The 27,940-nt window shown below is 58.7% G+C and overlaps 1 protein-coding gene across 2 annotated transcripts; it reads left to right on the top strand.

The window, feature by feature from the left end:
• MICALL1 (MICAL like 1) lies at positions 1 to 27,923 on the top strand. 2 transcript variants are annotated; one of them, XM_021687411.2, is made up of 17 exons: positions 1 to 425; positions 4,320 to 4,368; positions 4,851 to 4,992; positions 9,777 to 9,865; positions 11,002 to 11,144; positions 12,828 to 13,273; positions 13,929 to 13,986; positions 14,841 to 15,217; positions 16,878 to 17,296; positions 19,600 to 19,734; positions 20,350 to 20,476; positions 20,601 to 20,691; positions 20,826 to 20,899; positions 23,332 to 23,446; positions 23,636 to 23,682; positions 24,848 to 24,906; positions 25,130 to 27,923. In XM_021687411.2, exons 1-17 carry the CDS (start codon positions 280 to 282, stop codon positions 25,325 to 25,327), a joined length of 2,715 nt encoding a protein of 904 aa, XP_021543086.1. In that variant the 5' UTR covers positions 1 to 279; the 3' UTR covers positions 25,328 to 27,923. The 2 variants fall into 2 exon arrangements, with proteins under 2 accessions (XP_021543086.1, XP_021543087.1); XM_021687412.2 differs by having other exon boundaries at positions 24,848 to 27,923.
• The last annotated feature ends 17 nt before the right edge of the window (positions 27,924 to 27,940 follow it).

Genomic DNA, 27,940 nt, shown 5'->3' with positions numbered 1-27,940 from the left:
GGCCACGCGGGCGGCGGCTGCTCGGGCAGGTCCGGGCAGGGCCGGGCGGGGAGCAGCGAGCCCAGCCGGGAACCCGCGCCGGAGCCCGAGCGCGGACACCGAGGCCGCGGCCCCGCCTCCTCCCCGCCCTGCGCCCGCCGCCCGCGGGTCGGCGCCCGCAGCTCGGAGCGGCGCCGGAGTCGGAGCTGGAGCCGCAGCCGGAAACCGGCCTGAGTCGGGCCCGGGGGTGAAGCCTGATCCCGGAGACGCCCGGAGCCTGTCCCGAGCCCCGCGCGGCTCATGGCGGGGCCGCGGGGCGCGCTGCTGGCCTGGTGCCGCCGCCAGTGCGAGGGCTACGGCGGTGTGGACATCCGCGACCTGAGTAGCTCCTTCCGGGACGGCCTGGCCTTCTGCGCCATCCTGCACCGGCACCGGCCCGACCTGCTGTGAGTGCTGGGGGCGGGGGGAGGGGCGGCGGGCGGGCCGGGGCGCAGGGCGGCGCGGGCCCGAGCTGGGGACCCCCGCCCCCCTCAGTGACGCGGAGCTCGGGCGGTGGCAGGCGCCGCCCCCACGGAGACCGAGACGCCGACCCTACCGACGGGACCTCAACGACTCGCGGGTCACCGAGCACCCGTTCCCCCCCCCGAGGGACCCCTTCCTCACGAGGCCCCGCCCCCGCCCACTGGGACACTGAACCTGCCCCCCATACTGGTCCCTGCACCGAGGGCCCTGGCCCCGCCCACAGGGCACTGATTTCCGCCAAAGAGGCACCTTAGCCCTCCTTGGGGACCCTGGGCCTTTCCCGCACCACTCAAACAGGCGCACTGAGCAACCCCCTCTCCGCGAGGCATTGAGGCTCGGCCCTCTGGGAGGGGGGTCCTCTGGCTCACTTCTCTGATCCCCCCCCTCCCCCCCCGTGCCGTCTTGTGTCCGGGGCACTAGCATAATGCCTGGCACAGAGGAGACCCTGGGTTAATAGTGGTTGGATGAATGGATCCACACCCCCTACCTCCCACCCCAGTTAGGACACAGATCTGCCTCCCAAGTGTGTACCCACAGCCCTACGGTCCTCAATGGGGCAGGGAGGCTGAGGGAAGATTCCCAAGGTCTGACTGACAGTCCCCCGGGGCGCTGCTCCAGGGTGTGAAATGGCCCCTTCTTGCCCCCAGCTGCCAGGTGAGGTTCTCATGGAGATATTTATTCAGACCCCCAGAGCAGTCGACTTGAGGCTTCTCTCTCAAGGCCCTGCCTTGAACTCTGGAACCTCTTCATTTATTCACTCATTCACTCATTCATCAAACACGGAGTGAAAATTAAGCTGGGGCCCACCATTCCTTGGGCTTCCTGTCTCATCTGCAACTTGAGACCCAGAGACCTGGTCTTTGCCTCTTTTGCCAACAGTGCCCCCGACAGGGCTCCCCGAGCCTGGCCGGGTCTGGGGTCTTTGGGTGTCTGTCCCACTGCAGACCTGTGCTCCCGCTAATGGCATCTGGCAGGGCCCTGATGGAGGCGACAAGGGAGGAGAGAATGGCCTCAAGGATCCCATCTGTGTGCTACCGTGTCTGGGTGCTGGGGCGAGCCCCGTGTTGGGCCGTGGAGGAGAGGGTTTTGGGGGGGTGCGGCTGCAGAAGCGAAGGAAGACGAGGTGGAGACGTCCATGGGCGCCTGCCTGCTGTGGGGTGGGTGGCAGCCGCTCTAACACAACCATGGGCTGGGGGCAGGGGAGCTCAGGAGCGAGAGTTGGAAGGCTGGAGGAAGGGCGCCCAGATTGGACCCCTGTGTTGGAGCAGAGGGCTCAAGGGGCCTTCGGTTGTGGCTGGGGAGCAGACAGTGAGGCAGGAGGCAAGGGACATGCTGGGGCCCATAGCATGGGGCAGGGAGGACCAGGAGATGCAGCTGGCCCGGAACGCCAGGGCCTCTTGCTGGCTAAGGAGGGTGGATGGAGCCATGCGGAGCTTTGTGGGTTTTAAGCAGGGGAGGGCAGCTCCCCTCCTGAGAAGAGATTCAGAATCATGTGTAGACGTTCATTTGTGGAGCGGGCCAGTTGCCTGGCTACCAGCCCATTGTGCAGAAGAAAAACTGAGGCCCAGCTGCCACAGGAGGCATAGGGAGGATCTCCATGAGAGTAGGGGTAGGGTAGGGGCTGGGGGCAAGTCATCTGAAGGGGTTCAAGCTCTTGGAGCTGTGGGCCCTGCTGCTGCTGGGGGGCGGGGTTTGTCATGCTGGGGGGCCTGGTTCACTGTTGGCCACCCCTCCGACCCCCAATCCAGGCATCTTTAAGCTCCCTTGAGGGCAGAGACCATGTGGGTTTCATTTTTGTGTACTTCATCTCCCCCAGAGCCAAATAGAACTTCCCCGGCTTTTGAAAACTCTCAGAAAATATCTGTGTGACCAAAGCCCAGATGTTGATTAGGGACAGAGATGGGAGTGGGGAAGAAGCTGCAGGAAAAATCAGCGTCTCCGGGGTTTTTACAGTTTTCACAGAATTTATTTTCCAGAATTTATTCATTTAATAAATATTTGTTGAGCACTTACTAAGTACCCGGAACTACATAGGGTGTTGGGGGCACAGGGTGAACAAAACGTGAGCCCAGCCTTCTAGGAACACTGTGGGGGAGACTGAAGTTAACTGCCAAGGCAAGTTGCTTTTGTGTCCTTTGGTCTCTGAACAAGCCTTTGTTGTGGCTGGGCTGGTGTCCCCTCACCTGTTCACAGGGTCACAGACTAGGAGGCTGAGGTTTAGAGACTAAATAGCTTGCTTATGGTCACACTCTTAGGCAGTGGCAAAGCAAGTGTGCCTAGGGACCCAGCTTCAGCTCGGGTGGCGTGGGGGGTAGGGGCAGGGGTGGGGGGAGGGGGGAGGGAAGCGGCCTGGCCAGAGGTGGCAAATGGGCTGAGGCTCATTCTTAGTCAGCTCCCCTGTCCTAGTCCACCCAACCTTGGGGCACCTCCCTCTGGGGTTCTCAAGCTACCCTTTCTCGCCTCGGCCTACCATTCATCTGTTCGCTCATCGCTCATCATACCTGGACTCTGCCTGGAGCAGTTTGGGGGCAGGAGGCGGGAGGCATGCTTGCCTGCGCCCTTGTATCAGTAAGACCTGCCCTTCCCCAAGCCCATACTCATCCAGCCCTCCCCACCAACCTGGGAGGGGGTGCTAGAGCTTCCCCCAACTTATAGATGGGAGAATGAAGGCCAAGAAGACTGCTGACCTGCCCCAGGTGTCGCACAGCCAGGCCTGGAAGAGCCGAGCCTGGGACCCTGAGCTTGGAGGTGGTGCTAGCCTGTTCTGGTCTCTGGGCCCACCATGTGGGAGAGTCAAGGCTGCAGTTTTCAGCCATAGAAGGGCAAGACGTTGGGCGGGTGCCCCCAGGAGGCTGCTGAGCCAGAAGGCTGTGGTGCCTTTGCCCAGTTCAGCCACTTGAGCAGCCTGGGGCGCTGAATGGGAGGAAGGGGACAGATAGAGGCAGCAGGCTGGCCAGGTGTCTCCCACCAGGATCCCCAGGGCAGGCCTCGCTGCCCCTCACCTGTCCCAGCTTAGAAACTGGGAAACCCTTTACTGCTCCCCCAAGGGAAGGGGTCCCCAGGAGTGGCCCAGTGGGTCGGCCAGACGTTCTCAGTAGCTCTGGAGTATGTACAGTTTCCAGTCAGATTCAGACTTGTTCTTCTATTCCTGGCCCCATTAAAAACTTACATTCGTCTCTGGGCCGGGTCGGGGATTCGGCAAGTCGGTGTGGCTCCTCTGGGTTTGTGATAGCCGGTGGAAGGTCCAGAACTGTGGATCCTCAGGGCTGGGTGGCTTCCCCTCTCTGGGTCTCAGTGTCCTCATCGGTAAAATGGGGTCAGTACCTGCCAAGAGAGTTGCTATGAAAATAAACTCCCGACAGGAGCTCAGCACAGTGCCTGGCGTGAGGTCAGCAATCCGTGGCCGTCCCGGTCATTACATTAGTCCTGGTCTCGGTTTTGTCTTTGCCACTGACTCAGGACATGGCTTGCCAGCATAGTGAGAGATCTTAGACTTGAAAGGTTGGACTTAAAAAAAAAAAAAAAAAAAAAAAAAAGCTTGGACTTGAGCCCCGCCCCTTCAGAGTGATTTCCAGGCTCTGCTTGGATGCTTGGGGCGGCGGGGGGGCCATGAGCTCCTGCTCTGCGCCCACCCGGCAGGCCTGGCTCTGTTAGCCTGTGCGTGTTGCCTCAGTTTCCTCGTTGGCCATCCACAGACCCCTCCCCCAACCCTGCTGTGGCCCACTCTGGCTGGGGTGAGGTCACCTCCGTTCCTGCCAGACCCACACCCCTGCCCCTGTCACCTCCTCAATGCTCCTCCTCCCCTTTACCTCTTGCAGAGATTTTGATTCGCTTTCCAAGGACAATGTCTTCGAGAATAACCGTTTGGTGAGTCCCCAAACAGATGGAAGGCTTAGAGGCTGTGAGTGTGTGGAGGGGGACGGGGTGGGCAGGGGTTCTGCAGAGTAGGAGCTGAGGCGAGGGGCTCCTGGACCGGCTCTCTGAGAAGCTGCTTTGCACTGGGGCCCTTGCTGCTCCTCTCCCCACCCCCCTTCTTCCTTCTGGCCCATGTATGCCTGGGGCACCCTGTGCGGCCAGAGCTGAGGGGAGCCCGTAGCCCTGGACCCTTCATCCCACTGAGGGAAGCTGGGCATAGGCTGCAGGGCACTAACCCTAACCCTGCCTCCTCCTCTTCCTGTTGTGGCCGCTTTCGCACCCCCCCCCCCCCCGCAACTCCCTCCCCCTCCCCCCGCCCTGCACCTGCCCCCACTCCCACCCCTGCCCCTATCCCCCCACCTTCCCCCACTTTACCCTTGCCCCCCCAACTCCCACTCCCCTCACCCCACCCCCTGCACCTGCCCTCACCCCAGGCCTTTGAAGTGGCTGAGAAGGAGCTGGGGATTCCCGCTCTCCTGGACCCCAATGACATGGTCTCCATGAGTGTCCCTGACTGCCTCAGCATCATGACCTACGTGTCCCAGTATTACAACCACTTCGCCGGCCCTGGCCAAGGTGAGAGGGAGGCTGGCCCTGGGCGTGGGGCTGGGGAGGTGCCGGGCTGCGGAGCTCAGAAAACAGCGCATCATTTATTCACTGGATCATTCATTCGGTCGTTGAAATAGGGATTGAGTAAGACAGCACTGTGCTGGGCCCTGGGGGTGCTGGCTGTCCTCGTGCAGCCCACAGTCTTCTGGGCAGCAAACCCCGAAACCAATCACTGAACGAGAGTAAAGGTAGACAAAGCAGGGTGCGCTTTCCTTCATTCGCTGTGAGTTCCCCTCTCTGGCGCCCCCCCCCCCCCTTCCTGTTTGCAGGCACTTCCCTGGGGCTTTTCCTCCAAAGCCAGCAAGTGACCCTGTGGGGCTGTGGTGCAGCGTTGTCCCCTTGAAATGACCTTCAAGGTCTGAGAACTGAGAGGCTGGGGACCTGGGGTGGGGGTTGAGGGAACCACAGGGTGCTTCTCTGAGTCATCACTGGGTGGCTCCTGAGCCTCCCACCTGGGGCATCCTCCTGCAGGAATCTCTCCTGGGGACAGCTGGGCCTCTCCTTGTGCAGAGAAGAAAGGGGCCCAGAGAGGAAGCAAGGAGGTCAAGGTCACACACAGGAAAGCTGAATGGCGGGACTAGAATCCAGGTGTCCCCACACCTGTGCTGGGTCCCTGGGGGCCTTGCCCCTCCCCTGTCCCGTTTTGGTCCTCCCCCTTGCCTTGGCTCTCCATGTGGACAATCTCAGCCTGTCTCTTTAAGAAAAAGTGTTCTACTAAGTCAGGGTTTTTATTTTTATTTTTATTTTTTTTTTCTTACTAAGAGCAAACCATGCTTACTGTAGAAAATTGAGAACATAGCAAAGAGCATAAAAATTAAGATAACCTGTTACCCGCCCCCCCAACGATAGAGATCAGTATTAAAGTTGAACAAATAACATTATGTGTGTTTTAGTAGAAATCAAAATGAAAGTATTTCCTGGCCACTGAGTCTTTGGTGAGAGGCAGTAGGGTGGAAATTAAGAGCATGGGCGTCCTTGACTATCTGGATGACAATGGGCCACCATGGTCACCTGTCTGCCTCAGTTTCTCCTTTGAAAGGCAGGTAAGAACAGTGCCCCATCTCTTAGGGTTGATGTGAAGAGTAAGTGAGGAAGTGTGCACCTGTGTCTGGCCCTTATTTAGGGCTCAAGGTTCACATTATTATGACTCCTTTATTTCACTGGTTAGAGTGTAGCTTGCTTACCTAGAATCACAGTTCAGTCTCGCCTTCTGGAAGGTTCCCTGTCTCCAAACCCTAATCTCTTTCAACTAAGCTCTTTTCTGGACGGCCACCCTTCCGGGGACCTGCGAGGCGGGAGGGGTGGGCAGCGGCTCCCCACAGTACTGTTGGTGGTGCCCGCTGGGTTCCTGGGTCCTCACGGGGCAGCCCTGGTGGACCCAGCTCCCCTAGCCGTGCCTGGGAGGGGGCACCCCCCCGGGCTTGCGGGAGTTCTTATTGATAAAGGTACAGTTTGTGCTTCTCATACAACTGGGCCTCTAAACGCAAACCTTTTGTATCCCACCCACTGCTCCACCAGAGGAAACAGCAGTGTGTTCCCACCCTGGAGGCAGAGCTGGCTGTGAGACTCCCCTAGATGGTCCTGGGCTGTACTTTCTGGGTGACTAGAAGGATTTCAGGGGCAATCTGGACCAGACTTGACTTTCCCTGGACCGGGTCGCTCTGGAACCTGGCCCTGGCCTAAGACACAGCACCATGCTGAGTGTTCGCTGGTGCCAGGCTCTATGGTGCCAGTGACCCTGGGCCCAGCCACTGACCCTTCCTTCCAGGAGCCACGGTGTGGTCTGGGACCAGAGTGTGAGTGAAGGACACCCAGGGGCTGTGTGAAATTGCAGTCACGGGGGGGGGGCAGGGCGAGTGTTATCCAGATAAAATCCAGCTTCTTTTGTTTTGTTTTGTTTTGTTTTTGAGTAGGCCCCATGTTGGGCTCCGCGCTGGGCATGGGGCCTACTCAAAAACCCCAAGATCGAATCCTGAGCTGAGATCAGGAGTCGGATGCTTAACCCCCAGTGCAACTTCTTAGTGGCGCCTCTGAGGGTCTCTCTCCACTTACCTTGAGCCACTCACTGCCCCAGCCGTAGGCATACTAAATTTTTTGTGTTTTGAATACATCATATTCCTTCTCTGCTCAGCCTTTCTTCCTGGTGATCCTCCAGCCCCGAACTCCATTTTCTGTTCCACGTCTCCCACCCACAAACATTTCTTTCCTACTCATCCTCTGATCTTCACATTTTGTCTCCTCTAAGCAGCCTGCCCTGATTTACCCCAGGTGCTCTTGCGGCCCCCAGCCTTGTGGTGAACACATAAGACTCTGGTCAAAATATTTGGATCACCCCTCCTTCTTCCCCTGCAGACCATCTGTGTTTGGTTCCCAGCTACGTAACCCCCAGCACCTAGCACAGTTCCCGGCACAGGCACACCATAGGGGCTCAATAAATATTTGTTAAATGAATGAGTAAGTACCAGGTGCTGGGGGGAGAGCTGAGAATAGGAGGGAGAGAGAGAGAGAGAGAGCACAAATGAAGAGTTAGTATAATTTCACGGGAGTCCAATGAAGGAGACAAAACGATGGGATAAAAAGCAGTGGGAGGGGACGTCTGGGTGGCTCAGTTGGTTAAGCGACTGCCTTCGGCTCAGGTCATGATCCTGGAGTCCCGGGATCGAGTCCCGCATCGGGCTCCCTGCTCGGCAGGGAGCCTGCTTCTCCCTCTGACCTTCCCCCTTCTTGTGCTCTCTCTCTCTCATTCTCTCTCTCAAATAAATAAATAAAATCTTTTTTTTTTTTAAAGATTTTATTTATTTGAGACAGAGAGAATGAGAGAGAGCAAGCACATGAGAGGGGGGAGGGTCAGAGGGAGAAGCAGACTCCCTGCCGAGCAGGGAGCCCGATGCGGGACTCGATCCCGGGGCTCCAGGATCATGACCTGAGCCGAAGGCAGTCGCTTAACCAACTGAGCCACCCAGGCGCCCAATAAATAAAATCTTTAAAAAAAAAAAAAAAAGCAGTGGGAGGATGAAGTGGCTATTCTAGATGAGTGGTCACGGAGGACCTCTCTGAGGAGGTGACATTTGAGCTAAACCTTGAACAAGGAGAAGAAGGAGGCCATTTGAAGATCTGGGGAGGAATGTTCCAGGCTAGGGGCAGCAGGGGGGGCTTGTGTGCTTCAAGGGACTGAGCAGGAAGGAGGGGCTGAGGACAGAGGGGTGGTGGGGAGTGGTACTTGGTGAGACTGCGGGCTTCCAAAATTTCTGGCTATGACTCATAACACACATTCGCATCACAGTCCAAGTTCATGCACACGTGTGTCACTGAAACAAGTTGCAGGAAACGGTTCTTCCTCTTACCACACGTGATACAAGCAGGGGCCCGTCGGTAAGCGTCTGCCTTCGGCTCGGGTCATGATCCCAGGGTCCTGGGATCGAGCCCCGCATCGGGCTCCCGGCTCAGCGGGGAGCCTGCTTCTCCCTTTGACCCTCTCCCCTCTCATGCTGTTTCTCTCTCGCTCGCTCTCTGAAAAATAAATAAAATCTTTAAAAAAAAAACAAAACAGGGGCGCTTGGGTGGCTCAGTCGTTAAGCGTCTGCCTTCGGCTCAGGTCATGATCCCAGGGTCCTGGGATCGAGCCCCGCATCGGGCTCCCTGCTCGGCGGGAAGCCTGCTTCTCCCTCTCCCACTCCCCCTGCTTGTGTTCCCTCTCTCGCTGTGTCTCTCTCTGTCAAAATAAATAAATAAAATCTTAAAAACAAAACAAAACAAAACAAAAAAACAACACAGCAACATGTGATGCGTGGAGATATTTTCTCTTTCACCTTTTAAATGTGTTGGTTGTAACCACTAACTTGATTTCCGGGTCCGCTAACGGATTGTGATCTAGTTTGGTAAATGATATTTTAAATTTTTTTTTTTTAAGATCTTATTTATTTATTTGACACACAGAGAGAGAGACACACACACTGAGAAAAGGAATACAAGCAGGGGGAGTGGGAGAGGGAGAAGCAGGCTTCCCGCGGAGCAGGGAGCCCGATGCGGGGCTCGATCCCAGGATCCTGGGATCATGACCCGAGCCGAAGGCAGACGCTTAACGACTGAGCCACCCAGGCACCCTGGTAAATGATATTTTAGACGACAGTAAGGAACTTGGATTTTATTCCTAAAATCATCAAATGGTAAAATTGATGTTTTGGGGTATACGGCTTTCTGAATTTTCATTTTTTATTTTCATCACTGGGGACAGAGTAGGTGCTGCGTGAATATTTGCTGAAGTAAGAAAGGAGTGGAGTCTCCGAGGGGGCTGGTGGGCTGGGGTGGGTGGGTTTCTTCTGCCGTGAGGGCGTGCGGCCACACCAGCCCATTTTCCTGAACCTTGCAGCCAGCACCACGTGGTTCCTCTCTTTGCCTTCCCTCCCATCCCCTTACCCTGCTGGGACGGAAGCTCCTGGTCCTGCCGCGTGCTGGGCACCTGCCCATTCTGTGATTTTACTGTTGCCCTAGCATTTCCATTGACCCCGTGTGGTCAGTCACTGTCCTACTCTGTGGTGGCTCGGGGAGGTTAAGCAGCCTGCCCTTGGCCCTTGGCTTGGAAGAGGAGGTGTCTCCTGGCCTGTGTGAAGTGGGAGCCTGCTCTGGTCTGGCGGTGTTGGGTGGTCTTCCCAAAGGCCATAGCTGGGGAGTTCAAGTTGTAGGCCGGCTGGGGGCCTCCTGGGCCCCAGGGTCTCCACCTTCCTCAGGGTCTCTTTCCTGTCTCTTGGCAGCTGGTGTCTCATCACCTAGAAAGGCCCAGGCACCCTCCTCCCCGCCATCCGAAGCACCTGCTGCAGCAGAACCAGAAGACAGGGTTCAGGTAGGTGGATGCCTGGCCGGGGGGAGGCTGAGTGGGTACCATTGCAGTGTTGATTCTTGGTCCTTTCCCCACTGGCTTTGGAAGTAGAGCCTCAGGCTGAGGGGGCATGGGCCAGATTCCGGTCCCATTCTGTGGGCAGGGAGCTCCATTCTTTCTCGAGGGCTTGGGGCAGGATCAGGAGGCACCAAGCCTAGGAAGGGGGCATCAGACAGTCTGCCACACTGACTTTGTCATCCTGGCACTGACAGGATTTACACATGTAATGTAGCAAATATTCTCCTTGATTCCTGTCAAGACAGAGCTTTTAGCTTCCTAGCGTGATTCCGTTTTGTCCTCTCAACAACCCTGGGAGGTGGGTGGTATGAGTCCTGTTAGATGAGAACCCTGAGGCTCAGAGAGGTTTGGTCATTTGTCTAAGGTCAGCGCCCCGCTCCAAGATGCTTAGAGTGACACCAGCCCTTCACATCTGGATAGCACTTCCCGGGGTGCAAAGGGCTTTTCCCACCTGCTCCCCGATTTGTCCTTGCTGGAGGAGCTCCTGAGGGCCCGGGGAGCCTGGCCCGGCGTGGGTGCCCAGTGAGGTGGGGCTGAGACAGGCAGGGGTTATGGGATTCCACTGGCAGCTGGGAACCCAAGGCCAAGGGATGTGAGCAGCTTGCTCAGGTCACAGTGCTTGGAAGTGGAGACACTGGGATTTAAACCCTGCTGCAGCTGTAGGAGGGGAGGAAGAGAAGGCAGATGAGGTGGGCCTAAGACGAGGTCAGGCGTCAGGGGCCAACCTGCAGGGATGGGACAGGGGTCAGAGCAGCCGAGGGGAAGGGAGGTTACACAGCCAGCAGCCGTCTTTCTGGCAGAGAGGGCCCCAGAAACTGGAAGTCAGGATTTCTGTTTCCATTCTGACTCAGTGACCTTGAGCAAGTCTTTCTCCCCCACTCTGGGCTTTAGTTTCCTCATCCGCAAAGTGGCGACTGTGTCCCTCCCTCTGTTCCTCCGGGGCTCTGATGATGTGCATTAGCACCGTGAAGCTCGTGTGCACTTGGGGGACAGCGGCTGCTGGGAGGGGAAGGGGGCTGTTCTAGAACAGGGAGGCTGGTGACCACGGCCCCGCGCCCCTCTGCCCGCCCTGTTCCCTGCAGGGTGAGGAGCTGTCGTCGGGCAGCCTGTCAGAGCGGGGCGCCCAGCGGACCCCCAGTAGCACGTGTGCTGCCTGCCAGCAGCACGTGCACCTGGTCCAGCGCTACCTGGCCGAGGGCAAGCTCTACCACCGCCACTGCTTCCGGTGAGTGGCCGTGGGAGCCTGGGGGGTGGGGGGGGGCGAGCCCCCCAGCACCCCATTTCCAAGGAGGGGAGCTTCTGTGGATCCAGCATCACAGTGTGCCAGGCACACTGCGGGGCCCTTCATGCCGGAGCATCTTGCTTATCAACCCATTTTACTGATGAGCCAACTAAGGCTTAGTGAGGGGAGAAGCCTTGTCAGTCACAGAATCAGAGGAGCTGAGCTCAGGGGTTCTGCCTCCCGCGCCGGAGCTCTCTGAGGCCAACGACCTGATGACGATTGAGGAGCTGCTTTAGAAGCCCTTGAAAAAAGAAGGGATTTTTTAAAAAATCACAATAACAACTTGCTTTCAATGTGTGGCTCCCGGAAGAAGCCAAGTTTAAAGAAAATGGAATAAGAGACAGGGAAAAGACAAATAACTTAGAACATGTATGAAAACATTTTTTAAAAAATATTTTATTTATTTATTTGAGAGATAGCGTGAGCGAGAGAGAGAGAGAAATCAGGAGCCGGGTGGCAGCGACAGAGGGAGAAGGAGAAGCAGACTCCCCGCTGAGCAGGGAGCCCCGTGCAGGGAGCCCGGGATCATGACCTGAGCCAAAGGCAGACACTGAACTGACTGATGCGACCCTGAAAACATTTTATATGTTGCAAAAAAGCAAGCAGAAAATAGTCAAGGGTGGGTGCCTGGGTGGCTCAGTCGTTAAGCATCTGCCTTTGGCTCAGGTCATGATCCCAGGGTCCTGGGATTGAGCCTGGCATCGGGCTCCCTGCTCAGCGGGGAGTCTGCTTCTCCCTCTCCCACTCCCCCGGCTTGTGGTCCCTCTCTTGCTGTCTCTCTCTCTGTCAAAAGAGAAATAAAATCTTAAAAAAAAAAAAAGAAAAAAAAATAGTCAAGGGAAGCCAGCGACTGAGTTCCAACATGCATTCGACTATGGGTTAGTGTGTGTCTGTGTGTGTGTGTGTGTGGGTGTGTGTCTCTGTGTGTCTGTGTATGTCTGTGGGGGTATGTGGGGGTGTGGTGGCCAGGCCTGGAACCCCAGGGGCCTGACTGCAGAACTGAGGCGTCACGAGGGCAAAGCTCAAGCAGGGGCACCCTTATACTAACACATTCACATCTGGCCATGAGGACAGCATTTTAAGGACTTTTTCCAGGGACCCCCAGTAAGAAATACATTTGACACTGTGACCAGTTGTGAATACACACCTGAATAAGACCCCGTGTAAATAGACGCACAACTGGAATCAGAATTTCCTCAAACAGTATATTCTTACTTGTGCGGTGCACTCCGATATGTTGTATTTTACTCTATTTCATAAAAAACAAAACCAAAAAAACCTTGCTTGGTTGACAACAACTCAGTCGGTTTCCTGAGCCGCTGGTGACCGACGGCCCCGGCACTGGCTGGTACCTCCGCGCGGGGGCAAACCTTTGCTTCCTCTTGCAGCACAGCTGAAGGCATGTTTCACCATTTATGTTGCTTGATTTCATGTGATTTTATTGTTCTGTGCTTCTGGCGGTTACCACTCGCCTCCTCCTGTGGGAAGTCCGGGGTACAAGATCCAGGCTGGCATACGCGAGGAGGGAGGGCAGGAACAGCGGGGGCTCCTGGGGGAGGAGGAGCCGGTGCCCCGGGCCGGGTGCCTGGCTCCGTTTAAGCCCCCTCCCCACCTTCTCCCTGGCAGGTGTCGGCGGTGCTCCAGCACCCTGCTCCCTGGAGCTTACAGAAGTGGGCCTGAGGAAGGCACCTTCGTGTGCGCGGAGCACTGTGCCAGGCTGGGCCCGGGGGGGCGGTCGGGGGCCAAGGCCGGGCCCCATCTGCAGCCAAAGCAGCAGCAGCTTGCAGAAGAAGTCAGGGATGTGGACGGAGGCAGCACGGGTGGTAACGCGCCCGCAGGGGCTGAGGTGGCTGTCCCCAAGGCCAGCCCCGAGGCCCGGCCCCAGATCCCCACCAAGCCCCGGCTTCCAAGCAAACCACAGGACCTGGGCAGCGCCCCGGCCAGCCGCCCCACGCCTGCCCCGAGGAAGGCCCCCGAGAGCCCAGCCCTGACACCCCCCACGCCCCGGCCCCGGTCCAGTCTGCAGCACGAGAACTTGGCCGAGCAGGGTGGCAGCAGTGGCCTAGTAAATGGTGAGCAAGGGTCCAGCGGGGGCCGGGCACTTGCAGGGGCGCGTCTGGTGTTTAAATGTACATGTGCATCGGGAGTATTCATGTGTCCGCATTCTCTGGGCCTTGTTCAGCTCCACATCCACGGGTGGGGGGGCCCGCTCTAAGCCCAGGCCCTGGAGACAGTCCTGTTCAGGCCTATTTGTGCCTTCAAGGCCCTGCCAGGCTCAGCAGGGAGACAAGCACAGATAATAGAGATTTCTATAGAATGTGGAAGGCTGTTAAGATAGGGGAAGCAGAGGCTACTGTGGGTTTCATGGGGGACACACGGGGGTCAGGGGAGGCTTCTAGGCTGAGTTAAGGCAGTGTTTCCTGTCCACATTGGGAAGTGTCCGAGGGACACTTGGGTCCCCCCTTCTCGGCTGAAATGCCGATGGGGTTTCCAGGAATCCTGGCCTTGCCCCCATGACCATTCTTTACCTGTTACCTTTGGTGCTTATCTAATCTCCCCGAGTGCTGGGTGGTGCCAGGTGGGAGGTGAGGTGGCCCTGGCCACCTGGAGTCCCGGCTCTGCCAGGTAGAAAGGGAGAGCACGCCGTGGCTCCCCAGTGCTCGGCTCTGCTGCCCAGCCCACAGCCGCCCATGAAGAAGGCCTGTCTGACTCTCCTTTCCCATCTAGGAAGGCTGCACGAGCCCCCTGTCCCCAAGCCGAGAGGGACGCCCAAGCTGTCAGAGAGGTACGCTGGCTCGGAGAGGCTTTCCCATGTTGGAGGCCCTCGTGCTGGGAATGGGGGTGCCCCTGGGGTCTGGGGGGTGGGCAAGGCTTCCGTGGGCACATGAGTCACCAGCAGAGCCTCCCGAGGACGTGCAAGGCTCATTCTGGGTGGGTGACACTGGGGCTGAGTGCTGGGCCCACATCTCCTTCCCCGGGGCTCCCCTGGGGTCCCCACTCCTGTGGGGAGGACTCCTGGTAGAGACAGTGCCTCTGGAGCCCCTGGACCTCTCCACGGCCCTGCTGCTCTGTGACGTGGGAGACGTAGGCCTCACTCACAGAGCTGTTGTGAGAAGTGGCAGCTGGGTCTAGAAAGACGCAGAAAAGCTCCGCTGTGTACCTGGCTCAGGCCCTCCAGCCTGGGACTCTGTGTCCCGTGTGAGGACAGCTATTTCCAGCCGTTCTTTGGAGCTGTGCGTCCCCTGGGAGAGTGGGCCCCAGCTGTAATAGTAGTTAATGCTCAAAGAGCACTTGCTGTACGCAAGGCCCTGTGCCCATTGGAGCCTTAGAATGCCCTTGTGAAGGTTACTGTCCCCATTTCATAGGTGGGCGACTATGGAGAGGGGCCAGGTGACTTTCTCAGCCTCACACAGAGAGCCCCTGTGGGTCCTTTCCTGGGCCGGGCTGACAGAGGCTATGATGTGAAGGTTCACTCTCCCCATTTCAGCTTTGGGCCCAGACTAACCCCACGGGGCTGGGGGAGAAGGGTGCAGTTTCTCATCTACTCCCTTTGAAATGGACTTAAAACTCTCCAGAGAGAGGAGGATGCTGCCTCCCTCCCCCACCCAGTGGTTTCTGCCTCTTCCCACCTCCCTCCAGGACACCAGCCCCCAGGAAAGACCCCCCATGGATCACACTGGTGCAGGCAGAGCCAAAGAAGAAGCCAGCCCCCCTACCCCCGAGCAGCAGCCCCGGACCTCCGAGCCGGGACGGCAGGCAGGTGGAGAATGGAGGCAGGGAGGAGGCAGCCCAGCAGAGCCAGGTGACAGGTGGCCCGGAGCCCAAGCCCTACAACCCCTTTGAGGAGGAGGAGGAGGACCCCTCAGCTGCACCCAGCCTGGCCGCTGGCCCTGCCCTGGCCCAGTCGGCCGAGTCCACACCCAAGTCCCTGCACCCCTGGTATGGCATCACCCCCACCAGCAGCCCCAAGACGAAGAAGCGCCCTGCCCCCCGCGCGCCCAGCGCGTCCCCACTCGGTGAGTGCCATCTCTGGGAGCTTTCCTGACGAAATGCTGGGCTCGGGGGCCGGAGTCAGCCCAGGGCTGGGGAAGGCTGTGTGGTGCAGTGGGGTCCCCACCAGGCCGGGGGCCACGTGTGTCCTCGCAGCTAATTCGAGAGCACACCTGTGGGGTAGGTAGCATGCACCCATCTTGCAGGTGAGGAAGGAGGCACAGAGAGGGGTTTGCCCAAGGCCTCATAGCACTGAGCAGTAGAGGCAAGATTTGACAGGCAGGAGGCCAGAGGCTCCAAGCTCTCTCCTCCTAACCCTCCGTGACCCGCCTCACGGTAAGGTGCGTGAGGATGCAATGTGTGCCTCAGTGAGGGGCTCAGCACCGCCCGGCTCCTGGAGAGCGTGTGGCCGGGGTTCGCTTGAGTCCTGCCTGTCTAGTCACTACCCTCCCGTCGCCGGGCACCTTGGGCCCTGACCTGGCTGTGTGTGACCTTGAGCAGCTCCTTCCCCGTGTCTGCTACAGTGTCCCCATCTGGAAGACAGTGGTGGCGGGCCAGTCTCGGGGCGCTGTGCCTCCCTCCAACCATGCCCACTCATCCAGTCTCGTTGTAGTTGTTTTTTAAAAAGATTTGTTTATCTATTTGAGAGAGAGAGACCGGGAGAGAAAGAGAGAAAGAAAGAGAGAGAGAAAGAGAGAAGTGGGGGAGGGGCAGAGAGAGAGAGGGAGAGAGAATCTCAAGCAGATTCCCCACTGAACGTGGAGCCCGACTCGGGGCTCGATCCCAGGACCCTGAGATCATGACCTGAGCTGAAATCAAGAGTCGGACGCTCAGTTGACTGAGCCACCCCAGGCACCCCCTGTTGCAGTGTTTGTCTGTCACCATCTTGCGGGCTTCTCAGGCCTCAGGCCTGGTCACCTGCCATCATGGCTGGGGTGCGGCCGCCTCCAAGACCTCAGCTGGAGCCCCTCGGACAGGGGGGCTGAGAGTGCATGAGAGATGCGAGGAAGCAGGGCTCAGGTGGCCCGGGGCTCTCCGCTCTGGCCCCTGCCGGAACCCCAGGACCCTCCAGCTACGGGGGGTGGGCAGCTGCAGGACGCTGAGTGCTGAGTCACACACAGCTGTGTCAGCCCCGGCCCTTCCCGGGCAAGTGCCTTCCCTCTGAGTCTGCAGCCTCATCTGGAAAACATAGATGGCGATGCTTCGGAGCATGGTATCCATCACCCACAAGAGGATTAACGCGGCCCGGGGCGGTGCCTGGCCAGGGCCGGCGCTGCGAGGGCTGCCGGTTCCTCCCCTCTCCTCCTGGTCCGACGCACAGGACGGGCCAGCCTGGGCTCTCTCTGCCCTCTCCTCCCCCGGCAGCCTCGCCTCCTACCCTGGGCTTTGCTTTGGGTCAGATCAGACCTGGGAGGGGAAGTGGAGGCAGCAGGCACGTGCAGGAGGAAGTGAGGGGCAGTGAGGGAACCCAGGACCACAGATGTGCCCTGAGGTGGTGCCCCAGATCCCGAAGGGTGGGCGCTGAATGTGGACAATTCGGCGGCTACTGACCTTGGTCCTGTCATGCCGTTGCTGCTCTCTGGGCCCCGGCCTTGTCTGCACGTGGAAGCACTCTGTGGAGAGGGGACGGTGTTGGGGGGTCTATGCCTCCTCGCGGGGTGCTCATGTGCTCACTTGTTTGTTCAGCTCTGCACACTGCCCGCCTGTCACACTCAGAGCCGCCCTCGGCAACTCCGTCACCAGCCCTCAGTGTGGAGAGCCTGTCCTCTGAGAGCTCCAGCCGGACCCCCTCTGGGGAGCTTCTGGAGACCCCAGTTGTGCCCAAGAGCTCCTCAGAGCCTGCAGTCCATGCCCCTGGCACCCCTGGGACCTCTGCCAGCCTCTCTGCCGACTCCTCCTCCCTGTCCTCCTCTGGGGAACTGGTGCAGCCCAGCGCAGACCAGACACCTCAGGCCAGCCCTGGCCTTGCCCCTGGTACTAGGGGCAGCCCGGCTCCCCAGCCAGCCAAGCCCTGCAGTGGTGCTGCCCCCACCCCTCTCTTACTGGTTGGAGACAAGAGCCCCGTGCCTTCCCCTGGAACCTCGTCCCCGCAGCTCCAAGTAAAGGTGAGTCCTCCCCCTTGCTAAGAGCTGCTGTCCTGTCTGGTCTCAGGGCGGGAATGTCCAGGGTCTTCCATCTTTGCTGGCCTCTGACTTCTTTTCTGACCTTGCTGTGTCCATCTGCCCATTCCTGACTCAGTTTACTGAGGCACAGATTGATCTATCCGTCCTCGCATCCATCTCTTCACCTGTCCACCTGCCTGGCCCTTCATAGAGTGATGCGTCTGGGCACCTGTTTACTTGCCTATCCCGTGTACGTGCCCATCCGGGACCCATTTCCCCAGCCACCATCCACCTTCACATCCTTTCTGTTCACGAGGCCCTGTTTATGCCGAGGCCCCCTCCCAGGCCCTCCTTGCACTCCGTCTCTTCTCGGGGGCACCCATTTCAGGGAGCTCGTTCTCCAGGTGACCTTTGTGGCTGTTCGTGTAATTGTTCCTCAGTCCCATACCGGGAACTGGGGGTCATCAGGGGTCCAGGACACTCCTCTGGGCATCTAGTTCCTGAGGGCGCCTCTCTTGTAGCCATAGTCCTTTTGGGCCACCAGGTTCTGATTGTCCACGTCTGTGCACACTCTGCAGCCCCTGAAAGCCCAAGGCTCATGTGGCCCCGGGTGGAGGGTGTCAAGACAGCTCAGGTAGGGCGGCGGTAGTCATGGTCTGATGGACCTGACAGAGGTTAAGTCTGGGGAGGGGGCTGAGCTGTTGGTCCAGCTCTTACCTGTGCACCTTTCAGACATTTCACCTGCCCTGACCTGGCCAGTAGCCTCCTGTCCAGCTCTGCTACCCACCTGCTGTGTGACCTTGAGAAGGCCCTGCCCCTTCTGTGGGCCTCAGACTGCTCTGAGGAGGCCCAGGGTTCCCTGGTGGTGGCAGGTGGGGGAAGAGGTCAACTTTGGACACCCCGCCCTCCACCTTCAGGCGGCGCCTTTTATTTATTTATTTATTTACTTAATCTTTTAAAAGATTTTTATTTATTTGACAGAGAAAGGGAGGGAGAGAGACAGAGAAAGCGAGAGAGCACAAGCAGGGGGTGTGGCAGAGGGAGAAGCAGGCTTCCTGCTGAGCAGGGAGCCCGGTCCCAGGACTCCGGGATCATGACCTGAGTCCAAGGCAGACGCTTAACAGACTGAGCCACCCAGGCTGAAAGGCTGAGAACCCTTGGGGACTCAGGGGCCTCGGGCTGTTTGACCCTGCTGGGCCCTTCCACTCGTTTGTTCAGCTCTGCACACCACCCGCCTGTCACACTCAGAGCTGCCCTCGGCAACCCTGTCGCTGGGGTTGGGCCCCTCCAGGTGCTGCCCTGTGGAAACCAAACCCTGCCATGCCTGGACTCAGGCCCTGGTACTTTCCCTGCTCCAGAAATCCCAGGGCAACTGCCTGCCTGAAAGAATTTCTCCATGGGCTAATGTGGGTGGGGTGAGCAGGGCTCCCTCCAGCCTCCCTCAGCTGCTGGGTGAAAGTTGGGTAAACACTCCTGGGAGCACTGCAGGCCTCAAGCGAGACCTTTCCATGGGGCTTGTCACGACGACACTGTGTCAGATGAGCTGGGGAAAGCAGTTGGAGGACATTGGCGTTGCCCGTGGGGCAGGCGAGGCCCCGTCCCGGCTGTCTGGCTGTGCTGACCTCAGGGGGCAGGCTCTCCACAGAGGGTCAGACAGATGCAGGGCTGGGGTGCATGGAGCGGGGTGCAGCAGAGGGGAGGGGTCTTTCCTGGACAGGGAGGAAGGAAGCTACTCTTTTCCTCCATCTCCCGGCCAGATGGAAGGTGGGATCCCTGCTTCCTGTCAGGGTGACATGGGCCAGGAGCTTCATTTCCCTCTCTGAGCCTGAGAGTTCCTGCTAGAAAGGGGTGGTTGTGAGGCCTGAGTGAGTGAGCATAGCCATCTGGCCCTAAACTCCACGTCCTGACCACTGCCCCCGGTGCTAGATGGCTGCCCCGGCCCTAGCTTGGGCCCTTAGGAAGTGCATGACCTTGAGCCAATTAATTAAGCTCTCTGAATTTGAGTGTACTCAGCTATAAAATGGTATTACAATAAAATGGCATTACAATACCCATTTTGCAGAGAGGTTGGGAGAAAAGCGTGTATAAAGGTATCCAGTGCAGGACTGGAGGCGGGAAGCCTGTGGAAAGGAAAATGTTTGTCGAATGCCTCTGTGCACCAGAGCTGGAGTGCTAGGGGAGTCTCTCTCTCTGCCTGGGCTGCCCCCTCCCGGCCTCCAGGCCCTAGTCCCATGTAGTCAGGCTGCTGGGGGTCTTACTGTCCCCCCCTCCCCAGACTTATCCTCTGCCATTCTTCCTGCCTTTAGTCTTCCTGCAAGGAGAACCCTTTTAACCGGAAGGCGTCACCCACAGCATCCCCAACCACAAAGAAGACCACCAAGGGATCCAAGCCAGCCAGACCACCTGCCCCAGGACACGGCTTCCCGCTCATCAAGCGCAAGGTACCGGCCGGCAGCCCGCAGGCGCTTGGCCGCCTCAGGTGTCCTGGGGACTCTTGAGAGGATGGGCTGTCTGGGCAGCTGCTTTTGGGGGTGCCGAGAGGGGCACTTGGGGGGGCCCCGATGGGAAGGTTTAACTTGCAGCCAGGGGGATTTTGAGCAGACCAGCTGTTCTCAAGCTGGAGCGTGGCTGGTGCATTTCACTTGTTACTAATAATAGTTCAAGGATGGAAGCACTCACATGATACACTTGGAGTTAAACAGATTAGAGTGTTCTTGAGTTTCTCTCTCCGCTAGGGTCACTCTCTTACATTGTGATATCAGTTCTGGAGTGGCAGAGGAGGGGGGCGGGTTGCCACGAGAGGCAGGAGGTTGTGCGTCCCTCTGGGGGTGCCTTTCAGCCCTGGGGCTGGGGGCACGGAGGGGTTGGGGCCCCTCTCCAGAGCGGCCCTTCCACACACACCGGGCTCCTGCACCTGGCCGCGCTGGGGTGTGGGACAGAGCCCAGGCCCGGGGTCTGTGGAGTCCAGTGCTGGCCCGCGAAATGGCAAAGCGCCCGGCAGCGGGCAAGTGGGACAGGTGGGCTGTCCTTCCGGTGACCGGGGCGTTGTCGGGCAGGTCCAGGCCGACCAGTACATCCCCGAGGAGGACATCCACGGAGAGATGGACACGATCGAGCGCCAGCTGGATGCCCTGGAACACCGTGGGGTCCTGCTGGAGGAGAAGCTGCGGGGCGGAGTGACTGGTGCGGGAGCTGCTGGGAGGGCCTGGTGGGTGGGGCTCGGGTGGCGGGAGCCTCCCTCCCCTACGGCTCCTTTGAGGGCTGCAGGTGCTGCCAGCCCTGGCCTCAGTGGGCATCTGGCTTCCAGAGGGCCGTGAGGACGACATGCTGGTGGACTGGTTCAAGCTCATCCACGAGAAGCATTTGCTGGTGCGGCGGGAGTCTGAGCTCATCTATGTGTGAGTCCTCCCCGCTCGGCCCCCTGCTCCGCTCCCCGGAATCCGTGGAGTTCAGCACGGAGCACCTTCCCTGCCTTCGCTCCTCACTGACGGCCCCGGGGCAGGGCTAAGAGTTGGCTGTTCCCACCCTCTAGTTTCAAGCAGCAGAACCTGGAGCAGCGCCAGGCGGATGTGGAGTACGAGCTCCGCTGTCTTCTCAACAAGCCAGGTGAGCGTGCCCCCCCCACCCCCATACTCCTCTGGCACCTGCCTGGGGGCCTGTGACATTCACGAGTGGGCCCAGGTCTTACCCTACCGGCCCTGATGGGAACGCACAGGCAGGCTCTGGGAACAGGGCCCGAGGGGCGAGAGGGCCAGGAGGTGCAGTCTGGGTCCCAGCAGGTGATAAATAGGCTCGAGTGATGGCAGGAGAAGGAACAGCATGGCCAGTGTGGGGGTGTGGCCTCATGTGGCATCAGGGAAGACAGGCTTGCAGAGAGCACCAGGCCCAGGAGCAGGCTGGCCTATCTCCTGGGACTTGTGGGTAGACAGGTCCCCGCTGGGGAGAGCCTTCAGGCTCCAGGGCCCAGGGCTGCCCCAGATGAGTGGGTGACAGCAGAGGTAGGTCGGGGCTCATGGCCATGAGGCCAGAGCACAGCCAGACTTCACCAGCGGTGGGAGGGAAGGTGGAAGGATCCCGTGCACACTGTGGCTCAGAAGGACTCTGGGGGTGCCGGGCGGAATGGGGTCAGAATGGTGGAGGGGCAGCGGGTGGGACTGGGTGTGGAGTTACATAGTCCTACGTAGTCCTGTGTTCTGCCGTGTTCCACCGCGAACATGCTGGAGGCAGGGGCCGGGGAGCGGGGGCTAGGCAGGTTTCTTAGCCTTACTGAGCCTTAGTGGCTTCAAGTGTAAGACAGGATGAAGGTACCCACCTTGTAGGGTATTCCTGGGACAGGAGATGGCGGATGTGGAAACACTCCGTGCCCCCCGAGGGGCTGGTGGTTGATGGTTATTATGTGGCTGAGTTGGGGTCTGTGGCCCTGATGTGTAGTTGAACCACAGGCAGGCAGAGAGACCACAGGAGCCAGGGCTCTTGGCCACTTCCTCTGGCCCAGACCGTGGGCTTCACTGTTTCCATTTCACAGGTGAGGAGATGGAGAGCCAGAGGTTGAGTCTTGCCCATTGGTGGTGGCGCTGGGCTTCTAATCCCTGTCTCTGACTTGGCCTGTCCCAGCGCACGCAGCCCCTCCTGCCTGCTGGGACAGTGGCCCTGCTTCTCCACCGACTAGGGAACCTGGGAGGCTAGATAAGACGCAGAGGCAGAAGTGTCTCTGGAGGCCACTCCACCGCCCTCTATGAGTCATGCCCACATCTCCTGGAGGCTGGGGCACGGCCCCCACCAGAGGGAGCCACAGTGAGGCCCTGTGGCTGGAGTGGGCGCAGTGCGTCCTGTGTGTGCGCCCCAGGCCAGCCTGGCCCTGGGCTTACTGTGTTGCTTTTCTAGCCTGTGTGATGGCTGCACGTTCTGGGCTTGTCATCCTGTCCCGGAGGTTGCTTTTGCAGGGTGGGCCTGATTTATAAGGCCCCAGGTCGGTTAGGGACCCATAAAACACCATAAGGGCTGAAGCTTGGGGGTGTCAAGCTACCCAGGATCAAAGACTGGCTCCACCCTTGCTGTGTGACACTGGCCAAGGACCCAACTTCCCTGAGCCTCAGTTTCCCCACATGTAGTGTAGGGACATGACCTCCCCAGGCCCCACATTTGGGAAGTAGCAGAGGGATTTGAATTGGGATGGTGACTCCCATGCTGTCCCCAGAACTATGCTGGGCCACCTGCTCCTGAGCTCTGGAAGGTGAGGTGTAAGGACATTGGAACATGACCGGGTTGGGGGGGGTGTCCTCAGGATGTTTATTTCAAGATAGGGAGGCCTGTGGTGGCAGATGTGATAGAGGGAAGGCTAGGTGTGGGCACCCTTCCCCTGGGAGCCTATGGGCTGGTTGAAAGGGAAACTAAGGTGCAGGTGGGCCCTTGGGTGGTCCTTTGGGATGGCTCGGGTTCTTGAGGCTGGTGGGGCAGCAGGTATATGACACTTCAGGGACACCTCCTGGCTGGGCTCACCACCTCCAGGGTCCTGTCCCCTCTAATCTGCCCTCCTTCATGGCATTATATGAAGATCCCAATATGCCACTTGGGTTACATTGTTTCTATTGCATAAGGACCCCTGGGGTCCCCTGTTACCTCCCCAGCCCTGCCCTGCTCTGGCCAGCCCGCCCTTGGAGGCTCTCAGCAGGCCCAGCCTGAATCCTGCCTCCAAGAAACCATCTAGTGAACATTCGTTGAATGAATGAGCAAAAGCAGGAGCCCCTTTGGCAAGAGCTGGTCTCTATTCTCAGAACATGTGTTGTGCTCGCCGTTCCGGAGCCCCCTTGAGGGGTTTTTTGGTAGGCAGCCTAGTATCCTTGGTCTCTTCCTGAACAACCTTCATTTCCCCCAAAACTTGTCATCCCTCCCCAGGTGGGCCCTCCTTCCTGTCCTCACAGGATCCAGCATGTGGCTAGGCCGCAACCACCTCAGCACTTAGGCGTTGGTCCCTGACTTCCTGGGAAGGCAGGAGGGCTTCCCCCCGACTCAGTTCCCCAACTTTTCTCCTTGGGCAGAAAAGGACTGGACAGAGGAGGACCGGGGCCGAGAGAAGGTGCTGATGCGGGAGCTCATGACCCTCATCGAGCAGCGCAACGCCATTGTCAACTGCCTGGATGAGGACCGGCAGAGGTGAGGTGGCTGGGGAGGGGGGAGGTCCCTGCAGGAGGGGCCCGGAACGGGCCAGGCCAGCTCTGCCCTCACAGCAAGCAATTCCAGCACACCCTCCCTCAACTTGTGGGAGGGACTCAGGCTGGAAGGGACTGAGAGAATATGTGTCCTTCTTCCTGTGGGACACTCGACTTCCCTTTCTCATCTTAGGGAGGAGGAGGAAGACAAGATGTTGGAAGCCATGATCAGGAGGAAAGGTGAGGCCCCTCCCAGGGCTCTGGTCCCCCCGAACTGTGGGAGGGCAGGGGGCAGGTTGAACAGAGGGTCGGAGCGGGCGCTCCAGGGATGGTGTGTGCAAACTCTTAGCCTCTCTCTTGAAGGGAGGGCCATGTGTGCCGAGGCAGGCTAGCCTAGAGGCAGGAAGGCTGTGGCCTGGGCTCAGAGGGTGGGCTACAGGGAGGGCTGGGGTGGGCAAGGAGCACCTTCCCAGGGCAGCTGCCTGAAGTCAGGAGTTCCTCCTTGATATCTGCAGCTGATCTTGGAGAAGTTTGTGGGCTAGGGGTGCCTGGGTGGCTCAGTCAGTTAAACCCCTGACTCTTGATTTCGGCTGTGGTCACAATCTCATGGTGGTGGATGGAGCCCTGCGTCTGGCTCTGTGCTTAGTGGGGATTCTCTCCCTCTGTCCCTCCCCTCACCCGGGTGCTTGCACATGCACTCTTTCTCAATAAATAAATCTTAAAAAAAAAAAAGAAGTTTGTGGGCTCAAATAGCCGTGCCTACTGGAGATAAGATGGTGCCCGGAACAGCTAAAAGAGCACTGGCCTGGGAGTCAGGAGACCTGGTTTCATCTTGGTTCCACCAGTGACTCATTTTGTGGCCTTGTGGTTAGGTCTGGACTCTAGTCAGGCTGCTTGGCTTCCAGGCCCAGCTTTGGAACTTAACTATCTGGGTGACTTGGAGCCCGTCATTTCAGCCGTGCAGGCCTCCCCCTCCTCGGCTGCAGCATGGGGGTGCAGAGCGTTCCCGGAATGGTGCACAGAAAGTGCTTCGCCCTGGGCCTGGCGCCCATATAGAGCTCAGCGGGTGTTAGTCCATTTCAAAGGCCCACGGTTGCCTTGTGAAAACTGAGGGTGAGGCAGATGATTTTTGACGTTCCTTCTAGCTCTGTCAGTGTCCGTGTCATAAATCCATGCCATGCTTCCGAGTTCCAGATTGCTTCCACAGTTGTTTATTTCTGGATCCTTGCCAAATCACTGGGACAGGGGCACGGTCCCCGTCCTGCGGGCTCACAAAGGTGAAGTGACATGCCCAAGACTCCAGATGAGCTGGAGGAGAGGAGCTAGGCCTTCGTCACTGCCCCTGGCCCGCCCCAACGTACCCCCCCTTCCCCACGTGCTAAGCGCTCCCCTTTCTCTTCTGCAGAGTTCCAGAAGGAGGCTGAACCCGAGGGCAAGAAGAAGGGGAAGTTCAAGACCATGAAGGTGCTGAAGCTGCTAGGAAACAAGCGGGACACCAAGAGCAAGTCCCCAGGGGACAAGAGCTAACAGCGAGGGCAACCAGCTGGGACTTCCACCCCCCCCCCGGAGCACGGAGCCCTTGGGCTGTGCTCTGCTGGGGGGGCACCCTGCTTCCCATTGGGATCAGTCCCGGGGAAAGATGACGTCACGGGAGGGGGCCTCTGGGTGACAGCCTCTCCCTCCTCAGGGTCCTCTGGCTGGTCTGGGCCAAAGAATTTTCTTCCCTCTTCTCGGGGCCGCACGCAGCTGTGGCTCAGCCCTGCCCGGTCTGGTTCTCATGACTCTGGATGCTGTGACTGACCCAAGGAGCAAGCAGGGCCCTGGGTCCAGGGCGCGGCGGGGGCTGAGCACCCCTGCCTTGCGTCCCACCCACCGCCTGCCGTGACGGGCAGCCCCTGGGTCCCTCTTCCCTTCTGTACCATGTCCAGATGGGATTGTTGGCTGGCAAAGTTCTGACCCGAAGTTCCTTCCACTCACGCCGTCTGCCCGTGGTGGACCTCTGGCCCGGGTCTCCTGCCTTCAGGGCTCTGCTGCTCTTGGCAGGCCGCGAGCCTGGCTTGGCCGCCCTGGCTTCTTCCCGCCCCAGCCCTGGCTCCGAGTCCCCCTTTTCCTTCCAGTGCAGGTGGCCCTGAATCTGTTTCTCCTCATTCAGGAGCTCTATTTATGAAGTCTAATTAGGTTTGAGCTTGTTACTGTGTCCTCAGACACGAATGGGCCTGATGGACAAATGCCTCCCTCTGTCCCTCAAAGCTCTAGGAGGTGCTTCTCTTGTCCCCGCTCATTCCATCGGAAACCTCAGCTCCCAGGAATGGGGGCTGGGTGGCCGTGCTGGGCTGGGTGGGTGCCCTAGAGCTGAGTCCCCAGGGAGGGCCTCTGGGAGACAGGCCCCAGGGGCAGTTCTGGTCCCTGAGCGTCAGCGGAGGGAGCTGTGCTTCATGGAGGTGCTAATCCTGGTTCCTTACCACGCTGTAGTCTGACCCCTCATTTAGACTTGCCCCCCGCCACCCCAGGGTTGGGGGATGGTGGACCCGTCCCTGGGTATGGTCATCACCAGTCTGTCTTCTCACACTTGACTGTTGTCCGCTCTCTCCCGACCTGTCCCCCCGAAGGACTGATGGCCACTCACCCCTCTGATGGCCACAGGAGAGGAGGAGCCGATGGGGACATTTGCCTTTTCCCCAGGGAATGTGTCCAGCAGCCCCCGGTCAAAGCCCTGTTGGTATAAGCTATCTCTGGGGCGCTCTAGGGCCCCCTCCCTCAGCACCCCTCTGGGGAGAGTACGCACTGTATTAACTCGCGAGGATTTTCCTCACCAACAATAAATGGAGACCACCTCAGTTGCCAGTGCCCCGGAGCCTCGGGCGCTTTGCCCTCAGCCGGGTCCGCCTTCTTCCCTGCCTCCGCCATGCCCCGTGGCCGGGCCGCTCTGGTCGCCCGGGAGAGGGCGAGTGGGGCTGTCCACGGCCAGGGGCCTTGGCCTCCAGGGCCTGCCAGTGGGCAGGACTCCTCCTCTGCCGGGAGGGGCAGCTCCCGCCCCTGCACAGCCCCTGGTGGTCTCCTTCCAAACATGCCCGTTGACCTGGAGCTGGTCAGCAACCTCAAAGGCTTTCAGGGCCAGGCAGGTCACACACCTAACCAGGCTAGGTGTAACCTGAGGGGTGGCTCTGGCAGGCTGTCTTGTGTCTGGAGACTCAGGTAGCGGGGCCTGAGGTGAACTGGGGTATCTGTGCCCCAACTCAAGGGGGAAGTTCTTCCTTCCTTAAGTCACTGTAGCCTGTGGGAATGCGGGCCCAGTGTGGCCAGAGCTTTCCATTTTTCAAAAGAAGCTAGAAATCCAGATTGTGTGTGTGATTTGTAAGTGTTGGCAACTAATCTGAATTTAAATCAAGGGTAGGCTGTGTTGTCACGGGTGGGCCCAAGGTGTCCTGGGCTTCTCCAGTCTGCTGCCTCGGAGCTACATGAGGGGGCCTTGGAGGTGGAGGAGAGCTGTCCTCACCACGGTGTAGCCTCTGCCCTCAGGTTCTGGAGGGTATGTGACACAGGCTTCCCATGGAAATGGCCCTGAACCAGCCCTTGATCTGGCCCCTTCCGCTTACCTGTTCGAAGCTGTGGGGCCATGTTTGCTCTGCAGCCCCAAACTTGGGTCATGTGGCCTGTAGGATTACACGAATCCCTCCAGGTGGGAGTGTTGGTTGAATTTTCCAAACTGTTTTGATGTATGGGGATAGGGAAGTGAGAGACTCCTGGAGAGTGCAGGGCTCGTGGTTGCCAGAAGACATGGGGACTTCCGTGTGGTCCCAGGGCTGCCTCCCTAGCCCTCCGAGGCAGGGCCCCACCCGTGAGCAGTCGGAGCTGAGGCTGTGGTGCTGCTCAGCCTCCCAGGGCACAGGCTGGGATTGGAGCTCCAAAGCCACGCTCTTTTGGTCTAACTCTCTCCCACCTTTGTGTTTCTGTGGGCTGGGGGGTTCGTGGAAAGCCCGAGAACTAACTTTTAACCCTGAGTGGGCTCCTTGCCAGTTGAATGACCTTAGTGACAGTGTCTTGGAGAGCCTCAGGTTTCACACAGGGAGAGCAAACCGTCATCGGAGGGTTTTACTGAGAGAATGAACCAAGTGAAATTCAGCCCGACACAGTGCCCGGCCTTGGGGTGTTCAAGAAGTGTTGGTTCTCATTTCCACTTGAGATCTGCAAACAGCTAAAACACATCTGTGCTTGAAAAATTCTAACTCCTTGAACAAATAAGTCTATCCTTCTGAAAACAAAACAGTGTATGTAATGACCTACGTTAAATGTGTCTTACTGGCCAATTAATCATGTGGTTAAACATTTGCCTAAGGCTGTAAGAAGTCAAATAAGTAGGTCCTAAGGCAAGGAGGAAGGAAGGAATCGTATTCATTCTGAAGTTCTGAAAACATGTAGGACACACAGCGGGTGTTGGGGCAGGGGAGGAAGAGGCCCATTGGATGCCCTCGGACACACACCCAAAATGGTGAGATTG

The sequence above is a fragment of the Neomonachus schauinslandi genome, chromosome 5, assembly GCF_002201575.2.
Source record: "Neomonachus schauinslandi chromosome 5, ASM220157v2, whole genome shotgun sequence".
Lineage (NCBI taxonomy): Eukaryota > Metazoa > Chordata > Mammalia > Carnivora > Phocidae > Neomonachus > Neomonachus schauinslandi.
Note: the sequence above shows the minus strand (reverse complement) of the source record. Positions and strands in the feature narration are given on the sequence as shown.